The sequence below is a fragment of the Oncorhynchus tshawytscha genome, linkage group LG28 (genome assembly GCF_018296145.1).
Source record: "Oncorhynchus tshawytscha isolate Ot180627B linkage group LG28, Otsh_v2.0, whole genome shotgun sequence".
NCBI classification, from domain to species: Eukaryota; Metazoa; Chordata; class Actinopteri; order Salmoniformes; family Salmonidae; genus Oncorhynchus; species Oncorhynchus tshawytscha.
This window is the reverse complement of record NC_056456.1, coordinates 25,138,894-25,155,455: the sequence shown is the minus strand read 5'-3', so window position 1 is coordinate 25,155,455 and position 16,562 is coordinate 25,138,894. Positions and strand designations below refer to the sequence as shown.

The following is a 16,562-nucleotide window of genomic DNA, read 5'->3' as shown; positions in this document are numbered from 1 at the left end:
TTTTTCTATTAATTAAAATCCTACATTCTGGATGCAGTTGATGATTATATAACCATGGGATAAGGGCTGTGACAGTAAGATGATCATTTGATTATTTATTTGAGAATTCATTGTGAGAAAATAACTAGAATACCTCAGTGGCATATTGAAGGGGTGGAGTATGTTTTCAGATGTAAATTAAAGCCTACCCTGTTTAGCCCCTTTTTTTAAAGGACTGATCACACTATTCTGTGACCAACCAAGGACTATGTGACCTGGGATGTGAAATCAAGCACACAGCATGAAATGCTCAATTTGGTGGAAATCCTGCAGACACCTGTCAGACTGCAGACAGCGCCTGAGCCCGGCCAGTCTCTCTGGCACGCACACGCAGGCTGGTTATATGGGCTTGCTTGTCAAAAATGTTCCACCTTGTGAAGTGAGCTTACTCTGGTCAACAGCAATGTACTATATAGGGAATAGGGTGCCATTTGGGACGCAGCCTCTGTGTGGGCTGTCTGGACAGGTACAGCTTGAGCAGCGTGAAGAAGCACCCGGACTGCAGAGAAAATAGGCTTCCTTTGCTTGCTTATTCTCTCTGTGTCCAATCCTTTTCAATATCACTATAAATCCTCTCTGCCCTTATGAGTGCCTCGTCACAGTTGGTTTTTCAGCAGCAAAGAGAGGATGTGGAGGCGAGGTGTTATAGGTGCATAATGGTGTACTGCAGCCTATGTTGAGGGGATACGAAGGTTAACAATGGGCCTGGACAAAAGTAGTGGACTTTTTAGGGAATAGGGTGCCGTTTGAGACTCATCCAGGCTTTTGCGTTACATGTTTGTTTTGTTCAGAATACCAAGAGACGGTGGAGAGATTAGTTTGGTGGGCTGCTACTGAATTTGTGCTCTCAGCATGGCAAAAGAAGTTGCACTTATTTTTTCCCCATCTCTCATATCAAATGTATTGCCATAGCATCATGGACAAGAGAGGTCAGGGAACTCGCCACAGTTGGTTCTATATTTGCACCTCATTCGGAGTGGAAGCTATGAATAGTAAATCAATATAAATGAATACATTCCAAAACAACACGTTTTTTTAAAACTCCAACGATTAATCCACCATAGAGTCTTCTTGCTGTGTCCTGCCTTTTAAGATGCTGCTTAGAGTTAGAAAACCCCTGTGCTAGCCAGCCTATCCTAATGGAGAGTGTTTGCATGCTGCTAAAGGGGAAATGAGATATTGGAGCTGTAAGCTGTAGCTGGCTGTGGCATCCTTTCTGTTTGTCCGAGTGTGGCCCGGTGCACAGTGAAAGGGCCCTGTTTTGTTCAAGAGCTGAGCCTGTCACCTCCAGCTGTCACACAGGGGAACAATGGACCAACGAATGCAAGAGTGGGGCCTGAATAGAAAGATAAACTGAAGCGTCCCACCAAGACTTGTCATCTGCATTAGACAAGATCCCCTTCTCTCCCCTATCTAAGCCTGCTTCCCAAATGGCACCCTGTTCTCTATGGACCCTGGTCAAAAGTAGTGCACTATATAGGGAACAGGGTGCCATTCAGGACACATACCTTCTTTAACTCTTTCTCTCCCGTCCACCGCTCCCCTCGTCCCCCTCCTGGTTTCTCAGACCCAGCAACCCAGCCTTCCTTCCCCCATGTTTGCTGCAGCTGTTGCCCTACATAGGAACAGTCCTTTCTGGTGCTAATAACTAATTACCAGTATTTGTTGATTGTTTTTTGGGGGGATGTTTGTCCCTGTGTGTACTGTAGCAGACTAAGTCTCTGCTTCCTCTCTCTGCATATTGTGGTCTTTAGAGGGTAGGACATTGTGAGTCACTACTGCAGTTTCTGGACATTGCTGACACCTGCAATACCAAACACCAGATACCTAGTTTTGTGTCTCAGCAGGACTGGCATAAGACAGCAAGAATGATGGTTGTCAGATTTGACTTTTTATGGTGGCATTTTTGGGGGGAGCAGGTGAATGCTAAAGGATGATTTTCAACCCATAGGAATGCTAAAGGATGATTTTCAACCCATAGGAATGCTAAAGGATGATTTTCAACCCATAGATGTAAATGAATGATATGGTTTCACCCCTTTGCTTCCATTCATTTGGTTGTTCCAGGAAATGAGTGGCTTTTGTGGTAGTGTAACAAGGTGAAAGAAAACGTTGACATTCTGTCATGAAGAGCACATGTTCAATTTAATGAAAAACATATTTTCCTATCTAAAGAGGTTCAATTTTTTTTTTAAATACGATAGTAAGTGCTTACTAAGTGACATAATGTAACAGGGTTGACAGTAACAGGGTTGACGATGTAATCTTAAATCTGCTATAAATCCCCTTTTGACAGAGTGAATGGAAGCTTGTTGTGTGCAACAGGGAGGGGCAATTGAATGCAAGCTTCACAAAAAATGTGACATTGTAAAAAAATGTCTAGCCTGTCTATCTATGGGTAACAGGGTTGACGTGTTATGTGTAACAGGGTTGACATGTTATGGTTGACCCACAGTTTTCTGCCACAAAACACCAGAAAAGTGCTAAAAGAGTAGTACCAGCTCACCTGCTTTTACACTATGATTTGACTATTAGATGTTCAATGTTTCTTTTGAAGGAATAGTTTCACTATATATATATTTTTTACCTTAAAATGAATCACTAGTCACATGAAATAAATAATTTACTTCAGAAATGAATTTGTCAAAGCAACAAAATAACTAGGGCTTCACAAAGATGCGGAAAACTTGGAGAAATGTTGGTTGTTAAGGGGTTTAGAAATCTTCCTGGAAGTCACAGAGTGCACAGAAGGACTTGACACAAAGCTTCATTTGTATTCATATTAAACATCAGATTTATTACATTTTCCATGCGGTCTATATTAAAGGGCACTTCATTTAATATAACAGGCATTTAAAATTCAATATTGGTGCATCATTTATACTTAAAATATCAGAGGGATGCAGAACGCACTCATTTCGTGGAATGACACAATTAGTAATCATGTCCAAGAAGGAAACAAAATAAATAGAAAGAAAACCTAGTTTGTCTATTCCATCAACTAACCCTAAACAATTTTATAAATGAGAGGCAAGCAATTGCGCAGGGACCATTCATATTCCCGACAAGCTTTTCAACAGCCAGCTCTGAGCTCTACTCAAGCTTTCCACTATGTTCACTGCACTGTCCGCAACATGTGGAGGCATCACCATAGCAACCAGTGGATGTGACGTGATGTGTTTCAGACACGGACTCGCTGAATATAAGGAGCCTCTCACTTTCTAGTCTTCCAAAGCGATAGAATCACCCACAGGCTTCTCCTTTCCACTGAAGCAGCTTTCAGCGTGCTGGTACAGTTGAGGCTTCTCTTACTTCAGAGTTTGTCGAGATAAAAAAATATATGTTGGTGTATTACATTTTTCTCACAGCTTTCACCTCATTTGAGGAGTACGGAGCAGTGCAACCGCTGCCTTTGAATGGAAGAGAGAGGCTGTGAACTTTTGAGAGACGAAAGACCAGAGTCATTCTTGCTGATGTCGCCGCAGCTGCTAGTGTCTGTGCATCGGCTGCAGTGTCGCGCGTGCTCTCAGATGGAATAGGGAATAGCTGAAACTCAAGGAATCTCCGTAGCATCTCAACATGGATTTGGGTAAATACTCGCTTCTGATTACGCATTATTGCAACACCACTTGGCTTCACTTCTCTCTATCTCGAGATATCTCATGTTCAGCAGGCGTATGTTGTGTAGGGTATTGATCATCATTTTGATTGTGCTTTGAGTTCATATGCTTATCTATTAACGTATTTTGTTTTGTCATGCATAGGCTATAGCTATAGCAGTAGGATACTGCTCAATATGGATAATTGCGCAACATGCATTGCGTTTTTGTATTTGATATGATGGCCATGCGTAATCCTCCTGTGGTAATATTGTATATGAATTAACCAAAGCCTGAAATCATAAAATAATATTTTAATTCATGTCTCTCACATTTTCGATCTATTTTGACAACACTTTTATAGCAATCAGAAGTTAGCGCGGTGCAGTACCTGGAGTTTACTTTACGCATCACGAAGATTTGATGGCTCACAGTTGCCAGGGGTGGACTCCGTGCATACGTCTGTAGCCTACACAATATAGATTATTTTATTTAAAAAAATATTCATAACGTTATATGTATCAGGTATATTTTTGTCTAGTCTATTCAGTATTATCGGGTATTCTGATACATTGAAGTGAGCAGACCTTATTGAATATAGAACACTTATTATGCCTGCAATAGTGGCACTTCATGTTGTAATTTATATGGATAATTTACTTGTTTTAATGTTGTGTACATATCATTCATTTGGAGGACCGTCATGAATCACAATATGAGTGCATTATATCAAAGTTAAAAAGCTATGTTTATCAGACAGAGATCCAAAGAACAGAATAAAATAGAAGCAACTTCCAGTAGAGTAGGCCTATATATATTTGATGTGTGAAAATTGTGTTACCAATTTATACACCCTTGAATTGTTAAATTGCTCTCTTGAAAAGTGGGCGTGGGTGTGTGTATGTGCGCACACGCCTGTTTGCTGAAAGGTTTTGTAAATGGGGTGAACTTTTCAAAGGCATTGTATTATCCGAGGTTAGGGAGAGATCATTGTTTCCTCGCAAGTAGCTGGCTGGGAACAATAGTTAGGCGCCTCTCTCCCCCCTGACCTTTTTTCAATGATTTTGAGTAAGCCAGAGCTGTAGAAATCCATCTGCCTTTTATCTAAGGGAGCCCCCTAATCCGTCAGGCCCCCTCACCAAGCCAACCAACATCCCTCAACTCAAGCCCTCTCTCTATGCCTTCTATTTCAAATGTAAGAATTGAAAAACATGTTGGATGGGATTTAGGTCTCTAATTTTGCAAGAGAGAAGAAGAGACCTTTGTCTCAGTATGACTACGTTAAAATGAAGGTGAAAATAAAGAGCCCTTTACTCAAATCCACCACTGCATTTGTATTGCCCATGTTTTCCCTCCCATTTAATTCAAAGGTTTTAATAACTTTATTTGGTATGTTTCGCTGTAGAACAGAATCCTAACAGTTTTCTCTCATCATACTGTAAACCTGTATAACCTATGGATTGTACGAGAAATACACTTGCCTTATATGGTGTCAATTTTGCGGCAATAATACATCTATTTGAATGAATTTATCTGCACGAATTGAATGGTTTTTAATTAAGTATCCTTTCTCTCTCTTTCTTGAGATTATTGCAGCCTATAGGATATTCTTTCTCTCAGGAGAATCCGTGTTATTTTGTGCAGACTCGCCTACATCTGATGTGTTGAAATGAAAAGCTTGAACCCAGAGTGTGCAGCATCCATCCTTGACGGCTATGCTAATGTTTTTCTCCAATGCATGCTGAGGAGGAGCTGTGTATGTCAGATGACGTTTGCCTGTGTGATATGGAAATTTGCAAGTACAATCACTTTAGGACAGACGAACAATAGACCTCTCGTCATAAAAGGAACTCCCTTCTCTTTTGCTCTCAGAAATTATTTTCAGTTTATTCTATATATATTTTTTGCATTCCATTAAATATGGTTGAAACTAAATATTTGTTTCTTAAAATTGAGCTAGACAAATGTAAGTTAAAAACCCAACAGTAGCCTAAATATTATGTCAAACATTAGATGTCAGACTACAAATTATCTTTATACCAATCACATTTGTTTTCAAGGAAATCTGTGTCAATTCATGATTTAAAAATATATATATTCATACTGGCACATATATATTTTGTTAATCTATTTTTGACCAAACATAATTAAGAAATGCAAATGTTTCTGCATTTATTTCCATATATAATTTGATTCAGTCGTACACAGTTCTCTGTGCGTCAAGATGTTGCCATGTCATTTGATTGAAAGTGCTAAGCCTTTGGAGAGAGTTGTAGGAAATTAAGGCCCTGGAGCTGCAGTATTAAAGAGAAGATTCTGTCTGTCCGTCTGTATGTCTGTCTGGCCTGCCTGGTCATCTCTATTCTATGTTGCTTTTCTACCGAATATTCTTTTGGTGTTCAATTTTATTTGTAAATGTATGAAGTAAAAAAAAATCTGTCCTTCAGATAATAAATCTCACACACTGTATAGGCATATTTATTTGGAACAATCTCCCTCTGCAAGCTTTTTGCTTTTCAATTATTATTATGGTTTTGCTCTATTCCACAGCATCTGGTTCTGTGGTTCTGCACCACAATCAGAACCTCAGCTCCTCATTTTTCATAGACGTGATTTAAAACGTCCCTACTTCACTGACAACCGCACCCAATGTTGATTAAGCAGGGGAAGTCAGGCTACATTTGTTTGAATCAATAGAAAGAGAGGGAGAGAGAGAGAGAGAGGCATAAGAAGGCAGCTATGAAGAAGAGAGTGAGTAAGTATTAGAAGCTAAAGCATCTGTCCAGTGAGGAATGAGTGAACAGTTACAGAGTTAAGACTAAATATGGCCATTACTATCCAAGCAAGATGCCATCAATCTTTCTCAATGAAATGTAATTTGACAAAACAAAAATACAAATGAAGTCATTGATCTGTGTAAAAATATATTTTGCATTGGAATCAAAGCTTGTGTGTCATGCAGTTAAAATGTGTTATTAATGAGAGTTTTTACAATAAAAAATCTGCTCAGTTCATTTTGCAATATTTCTGTTAGCTACATCAGAGCGTTACATTCTTTTTTTTCTCCCAGGGACTGAGAGAAGGTCAGTGGAAATAGAATGTTAAGAATCTTTTAGAGTGTAATCTTTACAAATAATATAGTCTTTTTTGGATTCTACCTCCCAGACTGAGAAATGCTCGTTTTCATCATAGCACTGAGACAAGAGATAAGAGAGCTTTCCACTGTTTCCTTTTAACACCATCACATTACCATTCAACCAGGCTTTACAGTAGGACTTAATGCTCCCAGGCAAGTTGGACCCCACAAAGCATTGGGCAACTGTTGTCTCCCTTTGTGGGGCTTTCTGTGTCCATTCTTTCAAGGTGCTGAATACAGCCAGCTATGAATGAAATCAGGGGGAACAGATCTACACCGCTCAGTGTAGTGGTGGGGTACCCTGCTTCACAGCCTCACAACACAAGGCATTCCAGAACAATCCTTGTTCAGCGTTCGTTGGCCGCCCCTTCCCTTCCACCCTTCCACCTCCCAGGGGCTTACACGTCTGTGACAGGCAGGCAGGCAGGCCCAAGCAGAGCCCATCTCACAGGCCACATCACAAATTGCACCCTATTCCCTATATAGTGCACTACCTTTGACCAAAGCCTTGGTCAAAAGTAGTGCTCATATAGGGAATAGGATGTCATTTGGGATGCCATCACAGCCTCTTTCAACACACATTTCCATTAACTGGGATGCAGACTGGTCCGGCCCTAATCCCAATGACCCCTGGCCTGCCACCGACCGACCAGGTTCCACCGGGCCATTTTCATTTTTTTTTAGACCCACAATATTTGCTTGCCAGGTCTTTATGATGCAGTGATACAGAGCCTTCACTGTAAATGAGGGCCTTGCATTTCTGCAATGTAATACAGGGTAGAAAATAGAATGTGGCACGCTGAATACATAGCATTACATTACTATTAGAACAAGATAATGAATAGCCTAGTGAGACATTTATAATTGTGAGAGAGAGGGCGGTTGGAAAATATATATTTATTGTAACACTACAAAGAGGATGTAAAAAAAAAAAAGAAGAAAAAAATGGGTTATGGAATTATTCCCATCTTGTAGCAAGCAGCACAGAGTCAAGCCAAGCAACCAGGCCTTTCTCACTATTGATTTCTTTTGAAAATTCTGTAAAAAGGGGGAATTGTAGGTCTGGTAGTTGGGATTGCAATTTGCAGCTCTCGTCTCTTCATTCTTCCCACTGCTCCGTATTGTTGCTAACATCATTTATGCTGTCTCTAATGAGAGATAATTATCAGGCTATTGTTGATTTACTGTGGATGGGAATGTGTCTCAAACGGCACTCTATTTTTTCCCCCAAATGGGACCCTAGAGACCCTGTTCAAACGTAGTACACTATAAAGGAATAGGATGCCATTTGGAATGCATCCCAGTTTGAATGGAGCAGGGCCATTATCCATAGATCACTGGCCTCTGAAATGAATTCCATGTAGCAGTAAGACAGTCTGCTTTTAATGAATAACATAATGAATATCTCTTCTCTAATATGTTTTTCTACATGTAATGCTTTTTCCATATGTAGCCTATTTGGGTGTAGGTTTATATGGTGTTTTAATTTAGCACTCTGTATATTGTTGGGCTTTCTTCCTAGCAATGTACTGTGCCAAATGAAGTAGGCTGTTTCACATCCCAATGTTTGCTTTTAGAGGTATTTTTCTTTGCAGTGGATTAAGTGCTTGATAGGTTGTAGCTACTCAACTAGTCATTGGCTACGAGTTTCAGGTTCTACTTTCAATGATGTCTTTGGAAAAATACAGCAGGGGAACTATTGTGTCCAATGAAGCAAACAGTGGTTGCGTTGCTGATTTCAAAATATATCATTTTATTCAATTTGTTCCTAAATAATCTATATTTTGTTTTTCTATTTTGGGAGTTTACATATTTAGTGCACTAATACGCACAGATGATGGAACAAAAACATGATCAGCTTTTTATCTGCAACATCGATGTGCATACTTACAGTTGAAGTCAGAAGTTTACATACACCTTAGCCAAACACATTTAAACTCAGTTTTTCACAATTCCTGACATTAAATCCGAGTAAAAATTCCCTGTCTTAGGTCAGTTATGATCACCACTTTATTTTAAGATTGTGAAATGTCAGAATAATAGTAGAGAGAATGATTTAATTCAGCTTTTGTTTCTTTCATCACATTCCCAGTGGGTCAGAAGTATACATACACTCAATTAGTATTTGGTAGCATTGCCTTTAAATTGTTTAACTTGGGTCAAACATTTCGGGTAGCCTTCCACAAGCTTCCCACAATAAGATGGGTGAATTTTGGCCCATTCCTCCTGACAGAGCTGGTGTAACTGAGTCAGGTTTGTAAGCCTCCTTGCTCGCACACGCTTTTTCAGTTCTGCCCACATACAATTGAGGTCAGGGCTTTGTGATGGCCACTCCAATACCTTGACTTTGTTGTCCTTAAGCCATTTGCCACAACTTTGGAAGTATGCTTTGGGTCATTGTCCATTTGGAAGACCCATTTGCAACCAAGCTTTAACTTCCTGACTGATGTCTTGAGATGTTGCTTCAATATATCCACATAATTTTCCTCCCTAATGATGCCATCTATTTTGTGAAGTGCACCAGCCCCTCCTGCAGCAAAGCACCCCCACAACATGATGCTGCCACCCCCGTGCTTTATGGTTGGAATGGTGTTCTTCGGCTTGCAAGCCTCCCCCTTTTTCCTCCAAACATAACGATGGTCATTATGGCCAAACAGTTCTATTTTTGTTTCATCAGACCAGAGGACATTTCTCCAAAAAATACAATATTTGTCCCCATGTGCAGTTGCAAACCGTAGTCTGGCTTTTTTATGGTGGTTTTGGAGCAGTGGCTTCTTCCTTGCTGAGCGGCCTTTCAGGTTATGTTGATATAGGACTCGTTTTACTGTGGATATAGATACTTTTGTACCTGCTTCCTCCAGCATCTTCACAAGGTCCTTTGCTGTTGTTCTGGGATTGATTTGCACTTTTCGCACCAAAGTACGTTCATCTCTAGGAGACCGAACGAGTCTCCTTCCTGAGCGGTATGACGACTGCGTGGTCCCATGGTGTTTATACTTGCGTACTATTGTTTGTACAGATGAACGTGGTACGTTCAGGCGTTTGGAAATTGCTCCCAAGGATGAACCAGACTTGTGGAGGTCTACCATTTTTTTTCTGAGGTCTTGGCTGATTTCTTTTGATTTTCCCATGATGTCAAGCAAAGAGGCACTGAATTTGAAGGTAGGCCTTGAAATACATCCGCAGGTACACCTCCAGTTGACTCAAATTATGTCAATTAGCCTATCAAAAGCTTCTAAAGCTATGACATCATTTTCTGGAATTTTCCAAGCTGTTTAAAGGCACAGTCAACTTAGTGTATGTAAACTTCTGACCCACTGGAATTGTGATGCAGTGAATTATAAGTTAAATAATCTGTCTGTAAACAATTGTTGGAAAAATGACTTGTGTCTTGCACAAAGTAGATGTCCTAACCGACTTGCCCAAACTATATTTTGTTAACAAACATAACATTTTTTAGATAAAGAAAATGTGTGAGGTCTTAAAACATCCTCTCATCATGTAATAATGTGTAATCCTCTCTCTCTCCCTCTCTCTCTCTCCCTCTATCTTCCACCCCTCTGTCCCCCTCCCTACAGAGAAGCCAGATAAACCAGATCCCTACCAAGTACAGCACGGCCGAGTCCACCAAGTACATGATCCTGACAGTGGTGTCTATCCTGTGTATCGTGGCTGTGCTGCTGGCCTCCGCTGTGGTCTACTGCCTCCGACACCGCTCTCACCACAAGCTCAAGGAGAAGCTCACCAACCTGGGAACAGACACAGGCAGCGATGCTACCTCCACCTATCAGGTAAGAGGATATATGTCAGACGTAAGTTAGTCTTTATTTCAATATCTGCGTCCCAAATGGTACCCTATCCCTATGGGCCCTGGTCAAAAGTAGTGCACTATTTTAGTGAATAGGGGACCAGTTGTGACGGACACAAAAAAATACAGATGACGTGATCTGTTTGGTCTTTTTTTTTTCATTCTGAATCTCAGTGTATGTTAGATTGTTTAGAGCGTGTACACTTGTTCATCTACTTGGATTGTATAATATATACATTTTATGTGGTGTAATTTATGTCTGTATTTGCCATTTTTCTTACTGTGGAGTAGATTCCATTCTGAGTGTTAGGGAATTGGGAAAATGTAAGATGATATGAACCCAACAGATTTGCGGGTGGCAGTGTCTATCTGTGCTGGAAATCATTTAAATTCCCCTCTGGCGTAATTATCCAACGGCCTACAAGTCCAATTAATATAATACAATATTAAGTGCCTTTTTAAGCAAATAGTTAGATTTACATTTCCACCACTGACCATTTCTCCCTTATGTTTTTAAATGAGGGCAGTCCGGTGAGCATTGATTTAAGAATGCCCTTCTCTTTAGTATTTACATTTACTGTAGGTGCTTTTCTCACGTCTTATTTCAAGAAATAATACTAGTGTAGGTTATTCAATTTTGTTTCAATCTGCATTTACATGTTAGTCATATAGCAGACACTCTTTTCCAGTGACTTACAGTTAGTGCATTCATCGTATGATAGCTAGGTGGGAAACAACATATCTCAGTCATATTAAGTACATTTTTTCACAGTAAAGTAGCTATCAGCGAAGTCAGTGCTAGTAGAAAAAAGCCAAGTGCTAGAGTTAGTTCACGAAAGGCAAGGATGGTAGTTCTTTTTGGGGTTTTCTTTTAGTGAGGGGGGATGGGGGTGTGCCGTGGGATTATTTAAGATACTCATTGAAGAGGTGGGGTTTCTACTTTGAAATGTATATGTTTTACTGTGACATTATAGGATGTATTTCATATTAACCAACAAGGTGGCTGGATAGTTTTATTAGTCTTAAATCATTTTCATGATCCACTTACTGCTGGGCTCCTGCACATTTCCACTTAATTGATGTTTACTGTGCCTTTACACAATTCCAGTAGGAGTCAGTGGCTTTTCCTAATGCATTTACCACCTTGGCCATGCAACTAAAACGCAAATATTTTAAGTGTGTGTGTGTGTGTGTGTGTGTGTGTGTGTGGCCCAGTAGCAGGGAACTCTTTAGACCTACATGCAATTAAAGCAGAGGGGTAGCAGCGGGCAGCCTGACACACACACAGCCTTGCTGCATGCTAATGACCCAGGCCCTGGGTGCGTCTGTCTGAGGCCATGCTCATACACATCTATATACCCCCACACACAACGATCCCGTTGCGTTAGTGTCCAACCAGATTTCTGTTTATCACAGAATCTTCTGAGCCTTAGCTAGGTCTCCAAGTTGTCAGGCATATTTTCCTGTGTTATGAAAGTATGATGTTGACACTGAGAGAGAAAAGCTTGATTGACAGGCTGCCTGTCGTACCTGAGTGCTTGCTGTTGGCTTTCATCTTGGGGGATACTGTGGATGATACCTCTCTGTCAGTCTCCTTCTCCCTTGATAGCCAAGCGAGACATGGGAACTGCCTGTCATACTGTTGAAGAGTCTACTGAGGCTTATGTTATCCCTCTCTGGCCTTCCTCCTCTGTCCTCCTCCCTCACACTCCTCTCTCTCTGCCCACCCGAAAACCTACCCACCCACTCTCTCTGCCCAGCCTCTCCCTCTCTCTCTTCTCTCTCTCTCTCTCTCTCTCTCTCTCTCTCTCTATTCTCTCTCTCTCTCTCTCTCTCTTTTTCTGTCTCTCCACCACATTGTGCCAGAGGGTTTGTTTGTTTGATTATTTGTTTTAGCATGAGGGCAAAGCGGTGAGAATGGCCCCTACATTTGTTGGAGGGCGTGCAAACCCTGTGCTGTTGTAGCGTTTGCTACCCTCTGCCACCCTCCCTATTAGCACTCTATTATAGATGGCCTACATCCCAAATGGCACCCTATTCCCTATATAATGCACACATTTGGGCCATAGCCCATTGGAATAGCGTTCCATTTGAGACGCAGCTATGGACTGGTGTTGGAGGCTCGCCCACACTGGCCACTCTTCACAGACGCTCCCACTGCCCAGGGTGATGTATGGGTGCCTCACAAATGGTACCATAATCCCTATTTTGTGCACTGCTTTTGACCAGAGCTCTATGGGAATAGGGTGCCATTTGGGAGTCACATAACGTATGTGTCTTTGTCCATTTTTTAAAATGTTATTATTTTATGTCAGGCCAGACTTTGTTTTGTGAGATAGCTAGTGCTTTCTGTATCGTCTGAACCAAACCAATTGGTATACATTTCCATCATTAAATATTTTTATTAATTTCTACAATGTACACTTACAAAAAAAACATCTGTGTTCAATTCCAGATTTGTGTGTGAGAAATATAACATAACACAACCATAGCTTGTTTTCAAACATAATTTGGAAGCATGAATAATGAAACATCTTCTGTCTCTGGCTCACACTGGAGAACAGATGTATCTTTTGACGCAGGGTTTTTGTTTTCAACATTCCTCCACATCCTACAATACAACATGGTGATCAACCATATACAGTATAACAGACTGACACCAGGGTTGCGTCTTAAATGGTACCCTATTCCCTACATATTCCCCCTTGGGCCCTGGTCAAAAGCAGTGCACTAGAAAAGGAATATGGTGCCATTTGGAATGCAGAGGCATACATTCCTGATTTAAGTGTATAGATGAAAATCAACATCCCATAAATTAGGATACATCTGAACTGCATCTCAAATGGCACTCTATTCCATATATAGTGCACTACTTTTGACCAGGTTTTGATCAAAAGTAATGCACTATATAGGGAATATGGTACTATTTGGGACGCTGTTCATTTCTCCATTGCCTGGGCAGTGCCATACTGAAGCTGTAAATAATGTGTTATTCAATGTGAACCTGACCTTGGTGGAACGTTTTTCTTTTTTTTTTCCTCGCCTGGTTCATTTGGGCTTTTTGTAGGCAGCTAATTGAATATCTCAGGAGAGGCCATTTTCATATATTTATTAGGACTTTTAACTGGTACAAAGTTTAGCATGTAGAGTTGTTCTAATGTGAATGTTAGAGCCTGCAGTAACGCTGTGGCTGTCCGGCTGTAATGGGGTTGTAGCAGGGGGATGGGGGAGAGGCAGGCCCTCCCTGGTGGCTGCGGGGACAGATAAGCGAGCTGGCTGGCAGACAGACAGACAGGCAGGAAGATAGATGGTCAAGCAAGCAGATAGACGGTCACGCAGACAGACAGACAGACAGGCAGGCAGGCAGGCAGGCAGGCAGACGGAGAGATTTTTGTTGAATTGAGTGGTTATAAGCTACTAGACTTCTAGCATGTTAATAGAAATATGACTAGCTGGATTTCTGTATTTTTCTATAACGTTGCAGATATTGTGTGTGCTTACGCTGAAGCAGAGTGTAAGCACGCAATATACCCTTACCAGTTAATGGTACTAAGTGTATGGTTGCTGGTAAAACACAGACAGACCTAATTGCCATGGTTATGGTTTAGACGACAAGCCAATAGATCAAGGTCAGAGGTAGAATGAGGAGTAGTGAGATAATGAAGGGATGGTGAAATGACTTGTGTTGTCACTCACAACAAGTGTTAATCATGAATATCTCTCTCCTAAGGACTGGAGCATGTGTAACTCCACGTCCTCTGACATTAGCTAGGCTACATCACTGCTACCCCAACAGATATCCTCACTCAGCTGTGACTGAGAAAAAGTATCATTTGAACTCATTATTAGAGAAAATGTCATTCCATCGTCTGACTCTGGCTCACACTGGAGAACAGATGTATCTTTTGACGAAGGGTTTTTGTTTTCAACATTCCTCCACATCCTACAATACAACATGGTGATCAACCATATACAGTATAACAGACTGACACCAGGGTTGCGTCTTAAATGGTACCCTATTCCCTACATATTCCCCCTTGGGCCCTGGTCAAAAGCAGTGCACTAGAAAAGGAATATGGTGCCATTTGGAATGCAGGCCAGATCATGAAGCAGAGAAAAATAATAATTTGAACACATTGTCTTGGAGAAAATGTCGTAACTATTTCAGTATTCCTTAAATATTCCTCTAATAATATTTCAGTATTACTGAAATAACAGGTTGAACACATGCTTGAGCACAAAATACTAAAATGACTCTACAGAAGGGCCTTTTATATAGGCCTTTTGTATTTTTATTAGATGTGCCAAGCCACCAACATCATGTAAGCTGAGAGTATGCAAACTGTACATGTTAACGTGCGCAATAGCAAAAGTTATATGACATCAGTCAAACCCTCATTGGTTGTGAATGTGCACTCCCAAAGGTAGTGTATAATAGTGACGTACATTTAGCGTCGGCAGCCGTTTCCTTGGAGGTGGTCATTAACATGGTCATTAACAACAAAACCGTTTGGAAACAAGAAGCAGCCTATGACGCCTTAGGAACATCTAAACTCAGCAAAAAAATACATGTCCTCTCATTGTCAACTGCGTTTATTTGCAGAAAACTTAACATGTGTAAATATTTGTATGAACATAAGACTCAACTACTGAGACATAAACTGAACAAGTTCCACAGACATGTGACTAAAAGAAATGGAATAATGTGTCCCTGAACGAATCGGGGGTCAAAATCAAAAGTAACAGTCAGTATCTGGTGTGGACACCAGCTGCATTAAGTGCTGCAATGCATCTCCTCCTCATGGACTGCACCAGATTTGCCAGTTCTTGCTGTGAGATGTTACCCCACTCTTCCACCAAGGCACCTGCAAGTTCCCGGACATTTCTGGGGGGAATGGCCCTAGCCCTCTGATTCAACAGATCCCAGACGTGCTCAATGGGATTGAGATCCGGGCTCTTCACTGGCCATGGCAGAACATTGACATTCCTGTCTTGCAGGAAATCACACACAGAACGAGCAGTATGGCTGGTGACATTGTCATGCTGGAGGGTCATGTCAGGGTGAGCCTACAGGAAGGGTACCGCATGAGGGAGGAGGATTTCTTCCCTGTAACGTACAGCGTTGAGAGTGCCTGCAATGACAACAAGCTCTGTGACACACCGCCCCAGACCATGACGGACCCTCCACCTCCAATTCGATCCCGCTCCAGAGTATAGGCCTCTTTGTAAAGCTCATTCCTTCGACGATAAACTCGAATCCGACCATCACCCGCGACTCGTCAGAGAAGAGCACTTTTTCCAGTCCTGTCTGGCCCAGCGACGTTGTTGCCGGTGATGTCTGGTGAGGACCTGCCTTAGAAGAGGCATACAAGCCCTCAATCCAGTCTCTCTCAGCCTATTGCGGACAGTCTGAGCACTGATGAAGGGATTGTGCGTTCCTGGTGTAACTCAGGCAGTTGTTGTTGCCATCCTGTACCTGTCCCGCAGGTGTGATGTTCAGATGTACTGATCCTGTGCAGGTGTTGTTACACGTGGTCTACCACTGCGAGGACGATCAGCTGTCCGTCCTGTCTCCCTGTGTCTTAGGCGTCTCACAGGGACATTGCAATTTATTGCCCTGGCCACATCTGCAGTCCCCATGCCTCCTTGCAGCATGCCTAAGGCACATTGACGCAGATGAGCAGGGACCCTGGGAATCTTTCTTTTGGTGTTTTTCAGAGTCAGTAGAAAGGCCTCTTTAGTGTCCTAAGTTTTCATAACTGTGACCTTAATTGCCTACCGTCTATAAGGTGTTGGTGTCTTAACGACCGTTCCACAGGTACATGTTCATTAATTGTTTATGGTTCATTGAACAAGCATGGGAAACAGTGTTTAAACCCTTTACAATTAAGATATGTGAAGTTATTTGGATTTTTACGAATCATCTTTGAAAGACAGGGTCCTAAAAAGGGACATTTCTTTTTTTGCTGAGTTTATATTT

General features: G+C 41.4%; 1 protein-coding gene across 1 annotated transcript in view; it reads left to right on the top strand.

Annotated features, from left to right (window-relative positions):
• Nucleotides 1-16,562, top strand: part of LOC112227382 (receptor-type tyrosine-protein phosphatase N2) — a 144,087-nt gene that overhangs the window by 93,574 nt on the left and 33,951 nt on the right. Inside the window, exon 15 of the mRNA XM_042307841.1 lies at nt 10,353-10,565. Coding sequence (XP_042163775.1) covers nt 10,353-10,565 — 213 coding nt within the window. The remainder of the gene's footprint in view (nt 1-10,352; nt 10,566-16,562) is intronic.